At 33.2% G+C, this 10333-nt stretch overlaps 2 protein-coding genes across 2 annotated transcripts; both read left to right on the plus strand.

The window, feature by feature from the left end:
• The first annotated feature begins 1020 nt into the window (after window positions 1-1020).
• On the plus strand, window positions 1021-2236 carry LOC132042536 (protein neprosin-like). The gene is made up of 3 exons (XM_059433056.1): window positions 1021-1399; window positions 1829-1921; window positions 2033-2236. The coding sequence occupies exons 1-3, from the start codon at window positions 1172-1174 to the stop codon at window positions 2234-2236; spliced, it is 525 nt and encodes a 174-aa protein (XP_059289039.1). The 5' UTR covers window positions 1021-1171.
• A 188-nt stretch (window positions 2237-2424) lies between these two features.
• LOC132042537 (protein neprosin-like) lies at window positions 2425-3977 on the plus strand. Its single transcript, XM_059433057.1, has 5 exons — window positions 2425-2491; window positions 2868-3019; window positions 3152-3205; window positions 3330-3470; window positions 3613-3977. The coding sequence occupies exons 2-5, from the start codon at window positions 2918-2920 to the stop codon at window positions 3835-3837; spliced, it is 522 nt and encodes a 173-aa protein (XP_059289040.1). The 5' UTR covers window positions 2425-2491; window positions 2868-2917; the 3' UTR covers window positions 3838-3977.
• Window positions 3978-10333: the final 6356 nt, after the last annotated feature.

Raw genomic sequence — 10333 nt, forward strand, 5'->3', positions numbered from 1 at the left:
CTCACCAAAGCCAAGCAAAAGCAAATATACGCTAGTGAAAGGTTAATCTAAGACAACGAAAGATCAATACTAGAGCACACGTTAGTAATAGTCTATAAGCAAAGAAATAGGTATTCAATTAGGCAAGCAGGCAAAAATTTACAAGGCAAAATTTATAAGGCTAAGTGACGGAAATGGGCTATTGGAGGTACCAACTCCAAGTAAGTAAAACTCCGTTCACCACCGAGAAATCTCTCGCTGCCGCCGAAACACCGTTCGTGCCGGAAAATACCGTTCACCGACCGGAATCACTGCTCACCGACCGGAATCAATCGTTCACCACCGGTGCGTAAATTGCCCGAAAACCATCAAAAGGCGGTCAAAGATAGAGGGAAAAAAAAAAAAAACAAGAAAGGAAGGAGAGAAAAGAGAGAACAGAGGAGAGAGAAAGAGATCTGGCCGGCCGGAAACAGTGGTGGTGGTCGCCGGTCGCCGGTTGGGGTGGGTGGGGTGGGGGTTGGGGGGGGGAGGAGGTCACTTACCGTTACTTATGAGAGGAGAGAGAAAATAAGAGATGAGAGGAGAGAGAAGAGGAAGTTTTTTGACTTGGGACTAGGAAAATACCAAAGACCATCTATAGGAATAATATCATTGGATGAATACTTTAATATTTTATTCATTTTATTATCAGAATTATTCAAAGTTGGTGTGTCAAGTTCTTTTCTTCTTTCTCTTTATTTTTTTCATTCTTTTTTTAGGCCAAGAAATTGGCAATCCCTCAAAATACTTTAATAGAGAAATCCAGTTACTAAGCAGAGCTAAAGAGGCTAAGTAAATTTCTCCAAAATTTTGATACAGGGAGTGATAATACATGGTTAGAAATTCTTTTCAGATTATATATAAATGTGAATGATCAATTTTCATCAATTGAAAAACCTTTGTAAATTTAGTCAAATCTGATGAAATATATGTTCAGATTGTTATTTTGGATATTACTTAAAAATGAGAAATGGACATTTATTAAATACAGCTTTTGCAGATTCTGTTAATTACCATAGGTAAGAAGATTATATTAATTTAATATCTTGAATAGTAGCCAATTTAATCTCTTCTACACCTTTATATAACACCTCGCATTAGCAAAGTTCTTATACACCTAGTAATCAAGTCAAGTGTTTAGAGCTTTCTTGTTATGTTAATTAGTTTGATTTTTTATTTTAAAAGACCTTATGTTCATGCCTACAAAAAAATGATTGAATTCAAGAGGCATCAAAGAAGTGTTCAACAAACTTTGCTGGTGCTATATTTCCTTTTGTGTTGTAATGAGGTACAAGGAGAAAAAAAGATATCCAAATTAGAGGATATGGAGTTAGAGAAACAACTATTACTTCTGAACAAGCCAGCAATCAAAACAATTAAGGTATTCGTTTTGTGTTCATAGTATTTGTAAATCTTATGAGACAGTATTAGTTGATAATATCACCTTTACCAGGGGAAAATTCCTCTTTCACATTGTTTTTTTTGGTTAAACGAACCTTACTTTCTTCCTCATTCATTTTTTCTGGGTAAATTTTTGTTTCATTTGAAAATTGAACAGCGGTACATCATATACATATATATATATATATATATATATATATATGCAAACAAATGCATAATAATGGTAGATGAAAACTTTATTCGACTTGAAAAGTCGAATGTCAGTATATTTTTAAAAAGATACTAGTGTCGTCATTTCGTAATAATTGTTTATATTGATTTTGTTTTGTATTTAAAAGGTACATATGGAATATCAAGATGTATAATTACTGTAACTGAGGTAAATTATTTATGATTTTTTTGTTCACAGACTACATATGGAGATATATATGACTGTATAGATTTCTACAAACAACATGCGTTTGATCACCCCTTGTCGAAGGACCATAATTTTCATCCTAAGGCATATCTCTACTCTCTTTTTACTTTTAATTTTTTTGTACAAATGATTTGTTTTTGGTCAAGGGACAAGGATATGGAATTGTTGACATTTAATAAACATTTGGTTGAACAGATGAAACCTACTTTATCTAGGATAAAGCAAAACTCAGATGCCTCGACAACTAGTAGGTCATCGACAATATGGTCAAAAGATGGAGGTTGTCCTTCCGGAACCGTTCCCATTAAGAGAATTACAAGGATGATCTTATTAGACAAAGAAGTATGCCACCGCTTTAAAAATGTCAAATTCAATGCTCAATTTGTTGGCGTAAGATAATTTATGAACAATTTAATGCTTTTGCTTGAATAATTGATACCAAACATGAGAATTCATTGTTCTATATATATATATATATATATATATATATATATTCGTTTATTTATAGATGAGAAAAACAATTCCATGCACAAACATAAACAAGTTTAGTTTTCAATTATCGTGGCAAAACTCATATATTGCAATACATTTGTGCAGAGCAATAACATGAGTAGTGAGCAAAAACGAAGCTACATATCGTCACAAGGATATAAGGTACATGACTATGAAATATTGTCATGGTTTTACTTTTCGGTTTTGTGATTGCTTTCCTAATCTGTTTCTTCTAATTGGATTTGAAGTAATCAATGCAATAAGTTATCCTTATAGTTTAATTTACAATCAGGAGTTCTTTTTCAAAATACCAAATTGTGATGTCAAGGTCTATGCATTTACCTTTTTGAGATAGGCATACATGATATAAAAATAGTTAATTAAGTTTTCGAGCTTAGGGGTTGGGCTTTGGAACCTCATGTTGTAATCTGAAAGAAAGAAAATAACTTACGGTTTCAGTGTTTATATAGGGGCTAATTTGGGTAATACGTACAAGTTAATATAAAAGTTTTTTATTTTTTTTATTTTTAATATTCAGCGTGCAATAGTTCAAACTCGAAAAGATCCATATGATTTGCGGGTGCTGGAATGGCAACTAGTTTGTACAATCCTCACGTTGAAGGCAAACAACATAGTGCTTGTCGACTAAAAATTTATAAAGGGTCGGATGTCTTGCAAGTTGGTTGGAGAGTAAGTTTAACTCACCTTTTTATCCGTAATTTAATTGTTTGATTGAAAGAATATCTCTAAGATGTCAATTAGAAAGTTTATTATAAATCCATATATACTCACTTATTACAATGTCGTTGGTTCGTATTTTAGGTGGATCCAACATTATATGGGGACAATAAAACTAGACTTTTCATACATTTTCGTGTAACTTGTCTTAATACTTTGATGATTTCAATCTAGAGATCATGAAACTACTATATCTTTTTGTTTAGTTATTTTCCTTCATGTGCGAGAGTTCAAGTATAAGATATGTCTTTATGTTTTTTAGGCAGGTAAAATTCATTGTTTCAACACATTATGTCCTGGCTTCATAATAGTAAACACTGAGATACCTCTTGATATGTCATACGAAGACCATCTTTCACAACGTGGGGTGAAGATAGGGGAGGACACAATGTACATTGAGAGGGTACTTTTGTACTTATTTTTATTGTGTAGTTTTTTTTTTTTTTTTTTTAATTTTTATCATGTATATACAAGTATATGGATCTCAATTTGAGAGGCATATAAATACTAACATTGACATTCTTTTTTTTTTTTTTTCAAATAAGGATCTAGCCAATGGAAATTGGTGGTTTTTAATGGAAGAAAACTATGAACAAATTGGTTTTTGGCCACAATGGATGTTCACTGACTTGGAAGGTTTTGCTACGAATGTTGAGTGGGGAGGAGTTGTATATAGTCCACTGTGTGTACCTAAGCCACCAATGGGCTCAAGCTTTTTCCCAGTGAAAACTTTGCTTATGATGCTTATTGTAGGAGCATTGCAATTATAGACGAGGCAGGAGGAACAGTTTACCTACATAGAGTAATCACACTTGTGGATAATCATTTTATGTACAAGGTTTTATTTAAACGACTTTCGGAAGGTTCAAAGTCTTTTAGTTATGTTGTTTATGGTGGACCTGGTGAGACTACACCCTGTTAAGTTAATGTTTTAATTAATTTTGAAACATTTCATATGACAAAAGTTTTTCAAACTAAATGAATGTGAATTTGAAGATACATTCTTCATTAAGTATTTTACGTTTTAGGTTCTTGAAAGTTACATGAAAGTTGCATGTATTTTAAAAAAAATTCATGAACCTATTTTAAATCCTATTTAATGAAAACTTTTATGTTATGTAATTTTTTATCCTATAAATAGTGTTTCATTCTTTTTGGAAAAGGCAAGCACTTGAAGAAAACAATTTCTCTCTTAAAACTTTAGAGAGACATTGATCAAAGGTGAAATCACCAATTCAAGAATAGAAGAGCAACTTTCTTGAATGCTACTTGTTGTGGCTTAGTTGAATCCCAAGATAGAGTTGTTATTTATTCTTCCGTTTGCTCGTGGGAGAGACTCCAACTATCTTCAAGAAACGTCTTAACGTGCCTCTAAGCCAAGCAAGTTTATTTTGGATTTCTTTTATTATTATCATTCTTGTTCTAACAATTTGAAGATAGTTGTCTCTATGGCTACTACATCAACATTAAATGGTGTTCCATCTACGCCAATCCTAATTTTGAAATATTCGATGGCAAAGACTTTCCTAGATGGCGTGGAAAGATGGAATTCTTTTTAAGAAGATTGAAGTTGGCATATGTTCTTGAACAACCTTGTCCTAATGCTCACTGTTCCGAGGTAGCAGTGACGACGAGGCTACTTTGATTAAAGAACAAATTGCCAAGTGGAAAGATGATGATTATTTATGTAAGAATTATATTCTTGGAGGAATGTCTAACAAATTTTATGATCAATATTATACCAAGTGCAAATTTGCTAAGGATATTTGGGACACTCTCAAAATATCTATTTGGCGGAAAAGGCGAGTTCAAAGAAATTTCTTGTTTCAAACTATATGGAGTTCAAAATGGTTGATGATAAGTCAATCAACGAACAAGTGCAAGAATTCCAACTTATAGCTAATAAAATTGCTATCTACTGGAATTGTTCTTGATGAAAATTTTCATGTTGGTGCTATTGTCTCGAAACTTCCTTCCTCTTGGAAAGAATACGAGCAAACTCTTACACAAGAAAGAAGATTTGACTCTTGGAGCAATTGTTGCAACATTTGCAAATTGAACAAGAGACTCAATATCGTGACAATAATATTTTGAAGGAACCCGTCATGGCTTCGTGGTTGAAGAAAAATCAACCAAGAAGGAATTGTTAATAAGAAAATTCGAAGGCAAAGAGAGAAGTTAATTTCAAGCGCACTAGTACCAATTCTAAGTCAGTTGAATGTTACCAACACAAATTTGGTCACTATGCGCGTGATTGTAAAATTCTTAAAGCTGAAAAGAAGAAAGAAAAGGCAAATAACCATAGAAAAGATGAATTTGTAGCAATGGTTACGAAGCATTTGTAGGTGAAATCAAGTGGAATGGTGGATAGACACGGCGCAACTCGTCATATATCGGTGTGATCGAAATGCTTTCAAGACCTATGAATTAGTGGGGGACGATAAAGTTTTGTATATGGGAAACTCCTCTGCTAAGGTTGTGGGAAAAGGAACGTTGAATTGAAGTTTACTTCGGAAAGATAGTCACGGCGATGGACGTATTGCGTATGTTCTGAAATTAGGAAGAACTTGGTGTCGAATGCACGCTTCTTCGAAGCATGGTTTTAGAATGATTTTTGAGCGGATAAATTTATCTTTTGTCTAAAAATGGCATATTTGTTGGAAAAGCTATGCTACAAAATGGAATGTTCAAACTCAATATTGATAATGAAAATATTTCGCTTATATTGTGGAGTCTCTAGATTTATGGCATGAACGTCTTGGTCATGTGAATTTTAGATCCATACAACTTATGGTGAAAAAATGGATTAATTAAGGGATTTGTGGAAAAGATCATACTACTAAGTGTCTTACTTGTAGTAAATGCAAGATAACAAAGAAACCTTTTAAGACGGTTGAAAGAACATCCACACTTTTGGAATTAATTCACCGATATCCGTGAGATGGATTGTTTGTCACGTCATGGAAAGAGATATTTTATAACTTTCATTGACGATTAATCAAGATATACATATGTCTTTCCATTAAGAACAAAATATGAGGCATTTGAGACTTTCAAAACATATAAAGCAAAAGTTGAAAATAAATTGAGTTTGAAGATTAATTCAAGTGGAGAATATTTAAAATCAGATTTTATTGATTTTTGTGAAAAAGAAGGCATTGAAAAACATTTGACTACATCTTATACACCACAAAAAAATGGTGTAGCGAAAGGAAAATAGGACTTTCATAGAAATGGTTAATTCTATGCTTTATGGATCTGGTATGCTGGAAATTTGTGGTGAAGCCTTATTTTTTTGTCATATTTTGAATCGAATACCTTCCAAGAAACTTGAGGCATCCATGAACTTTGGAAGAATCGAAAGCCAAATATAAATTATTTTAAAGTATGGGGTTGTTTGGCTCATGTTAGATTACCCAGATCAACATTTGGCTAAGGTTGGCTATAGAGAGTAGATTGTGTGTTTATTGGTTATTCTCGGACGTAAGGCTTATAGATTCTTAAATCTTGAGACTTCGAGTCATCACACAATTATTGAATCCTTACGTGCTAACTTTTTTTAGCATATATTTCCTAAGGAAAAAAATCTTTAGGACAAGATGCAAGTTCTTTTTCTTTTACATCTCCTCTTAAAAGGAAAACAATTGAGTCGATGGAAGAAAGCCATCGGCGCAGATAAAATCAGCCCGACCAAAGAACTTTGGACACGATTTTCAAGTCTATTTGGTTGAAAAAGATCTGAAAGTTATCAAAGACGATATCTTCCCATGATGCTCCTTTACGGCGTGAAGCTATTGATGATGAAATGCATTTATCATGTCAAATGATACATGGATTTTGTCGAGATCTTCCTACTGGGGTGTAAACCTATTGGTTTTAGATGGATTTTTAGGAAGAAATTAAAATCGATGGTACTATAGATAAGTACAAAGCAAGCTTGGTAGCAAAAGGTTTTACTCGAATGAAAAGATATTGATTATTTTGATACCTTTGCACCCAGCTCGGATGACATCTATTCGGCTCTTAATTGCTTTAGCGACAATTCATAATATGATAATTCATCAAATGGATGTGAAGACCACATTTTGAATGGAGATCTAGATGAAAAGTTTACATGAAACAACCGGAGGGGTTCATCATTCACAGTCGGGAACATAAAGTTTGTAAGCTTCGTAAATCTCTTTATGGATTAAAACAAGCTCCAAAGCAATGGCATGAGAAATTTAGAAAGGTCATGATTTCTAATGGCTACTCAATCAATGGTGGCGATATATGCATATTCGATAAATTTCAAGAAAACTGCGGAGTTATAATCTGATAAATACCTATGTGGATGACATGTTGATCTTTTGGCCCGATATTGAAAAGTTAAAGAAACAAAATCATTTCTTGCTTCTCGATTTTGAAATGAAGGATCTTGGAGAAGCGATGTAATTTTGGGCATTAAAAATTGTGAGATCGACTAATGCTTTGACTCTTACTCAAGCAAGTTATATTTGAGAAAGTTCGAAGAGGTTTGGTCATTTTTGATGACAAGCCTGCTCCTACACCATTTGATCTGGAAGCATCAAACTAGTGCGAAACTCTAGTGGCCGTTCTTGATCAATTGACGTATTCTCGCATTGTTGGAAGTCTTATGTATGCCATACATTGTACCAAAGCGGATATTGGTTATGCGGTAGGAACTTTGAGCAAGTTTACTAGTAACTTAGGAGTTGAACATTGGAATGCCTTAATTCGTGTTTTAAGGTATCTAAAGGGCACATTAATAATGCCCTACATTATTCTACCTTTCCGGCCATTATTGAAGGCTATAGTGATCTACTTTGAATTAAGTCAAATGACTCTAAATCTATTCTTGCTTGGATTTTCACTTTGGCTAGAGCAAGCAATCTCTTGAAATCAAAGAAGCCGGGGTATATGTATTACTCACTCAACCATGGAGTCGAAATTTATAGCTATGTCTGTGGAGAAGAGAAAAGCTGGGCGGCTTCAGTATGTAGATATTCTGTGGAGAAGCCAATGCCACCTTTGACTATCTATTGTGATAATAAACCGCTATTTTCGGGGCTTCAAGTGATTGTTACAATGGCAAATCGAGGCAAGTTCGTCTCAAACACAATCATGTGAAGACTATTGGAGGATGGCATAATATCGCTTCAATATGTGAAGTCTAGATTTAATCTAGCGGATTTTGTCTAAAAAGGATTAGGCAAAGAGTTAGTAATAGCAGCAAAGGGATGGGAATAAAGCATGTAAACTATTGGCTGCTATGGTAACCCTACCTAATGATGTAATCTTAGGTTCAAAGGAAAAACAAGTAAAGTTACAATTGTGGAGCACGTGACTAAAAATTCCATTTCTTCAAGGTGAGTAAATTTGCATAGGTTGAGATTCTATTCTCTTAATAAATCTATAAGACCGATCTCGGTTGGAGTTAGTCGACGACTCTTGATAGATTTACCAATATTCCTATTGTAGAGGAGGATGAGATTATATTCTCTTAATAGAGTCTATAAACCGGTATCGGTTGGAGTGTGTAAGACCTCTTGATAGATTACCGACACTTTGCGTAAGGAGGGATGAGATTAAATTCTCTTAATGAATTCGTAGACTATTTGTTCGGAGTATGCAAGGTCTCTTGATGAATTCACCGCGCTAAGTGCGAAGTGGAGGCCGCTTGATAAGATTTTTAACGGAAATCTTAAAGCACTTAGTTTAAAGGATTAGGACACGTAGGCGTCAGGTGTCGAAGGATTACGATTTTCACGGGAACATAGTAATGTGCGTGGAAATTTTCTACTTCATTTAATGATCTACCTAGGTTCAAGATTCGTTCACTAAGTAGTCAATGATTTAGAATGTATTCACTAGCTAATGGTTCAAGTCAAAAGACACCATTATTGATGCATATTACTAGATTAATGTCTCAAAATATTTTCAAAATTTCTTGAAACAAGTGGGGGATTGTTAAGTTAATGTTTTAATTAATTTTGAAACATTTCATATGACAAAAGTTTTTCAAACTAAATGAATGTGAATTTGAAGATACATTCTTCATTAAGTATTTTACGTTTTAGGTTCTTGAAAGTTACATGAAAGTTGCATGTATTTTAAGAAAAATTCATGAACCTATTTTAAATCCTATTTAATGAAAACTTTTATGTTATGTAATTTTTTATCCTATAAATAGTGTTTCATTCTTTTGGAAAAGGCAAGCACTTGAAGAAAACAATTTCTCTTAAAACTTTAGAGAGACATTGATCAAAAGGTGAAATCACCAGTTAAAGAATAAAGAGCAACTTTCTTGAATCTTACTTGTTGTGCTTAGTTGAATCACGAAGATAGAGTTGTTATTTATTAGTTTGCTAGGTGGGAGGGCTAAAGTATCTTCAGAAACGTCTTAACGTGCCTCTAAAAAGCGAAGTTTATTTTGGATTTCTTTTATTATTATCATTCTTGTTCTAACACACCCGTCTAAGTCTTGTTAGTTATTACTATAATAATAGTATTTATGTTCAATGTCTACTGAAATATCGAGCTTTCTTGATGAATTTATAATTGGATAGCTCTTCTAGAGGTCCTTACGTAACTAACAATTTCTTTTGTTTTACATGCTTAATTCCGATTTGTTGTGGAGCAAGGATATTCAATTTGGTAAAAAAAAAAAAAAAAAAATGTTCAAGAAATGGAGATAGGCAGAAGAACTTTCAAAGACTAGATTCATTTTTTAATAGTTCCCTTTTTAATGAATAATTTGTTATGTTTCATTAATTGAGTGATAACTTTTTAACCTAACAAGTAACAAACGAAGAAGAGAAACAAATCATTTGATTGTTCTTGATCTAAACAAAGTGAGCGAATTAAAGATCGTATATTTTTCTTTTCTATTTTGGATATTTGAAGAGTGGTGCAGGTGTGTGAAGAAAGATCCGTATTGAAGAAAAAAAGGTTTACTTAGATCAAGATGACTGATTAAAATTCACGATGTACACAATGGGGTATAACTTATAGCTAGGTCCATTCAATTCTTAATTAACTTTTTTTCTTATAATTCGCTAATATCTTTTTTTCTGAATTATGACTATATCTTACGTACGGATAAAATGGCCTTTTACAGGGCTAGAAGATTTTAGAAAGGCCCAAAAACTTTTAGTCCTTAAACATTTTTTGAATTTTTTGTTTAGGCAACTTTTCGGTACCTATTTCAAACCTTTAGAGTATTAAAAATTTCCCGATTTCTTTTACGTGGCAAATTGTGTTTGC

Source organism: Lycium ferocissimum, unplaced genomic scaffold (genome assembly GCF_029784015.1).
Source record: "Lycium ferocissimum isolate CSIRO_LF1 unplaced genomic scaffold, AGI_CSIRO_Lferr_CH_V1 ctg16000, whole genome shotgun sequence".
NCBI lineage: Eukaryota > Viridiplantae > Streptophyta > Magnoliopsida > Solanales > Solanaceae > Lycium > Lycium ferocissimum.

What these genes read in the sequence shown, in the direction of transcription:
- LOC132042536 (XM_059433056.1), top strand. Translation starts at nt 1,172, where the DNA reads ATGTTAATTAGTTTGATTTTTTATTTTAAAAGACCTTATGTTCATGCC. An exon ending in CAGCAATCAAAACAATTAAG is followed by an intron (nt 1,400 to 1,828) that starts GTATTCGTTTTG and finishes TTTTGTTCACAG; the next exon opens with ACTACATATGGAGATATATA. An exon ending in ACCATAATTTTCATCCTAAG is followed by an intron (nt 1,922 to 2,032) that starts GCATATCTCTAC and finishes TTGGTTGAACAG; the next exon opens with ATGAAACCTACTTTATCTAG.
- LOC132042537 (XM_059433057.1), top strand. Translation starts at nt 2,918, where the DNA reads ATGGCAACTAGTTTGTACAATCCTCACGTTGAAGGCAAACAACATAGT. An exon ending in GACTTTTCATACATTTTCGT is followed by an intron (nt 3,206 to 3,329) that starts GTAACTTGTCTT and finishes TATGTTTTTTAG; the next exon opens with GCAGGTAAAATTCATTGTTT. An exon ending in ACACAATGTACATTGAGAGG is followed by an intron (nt 3,471 to 3,612) that starts GTACTTTTGTAC and finishes TTTTCAAATAAG; the next exon opens with GATCTAGCCAATGGAAATTG.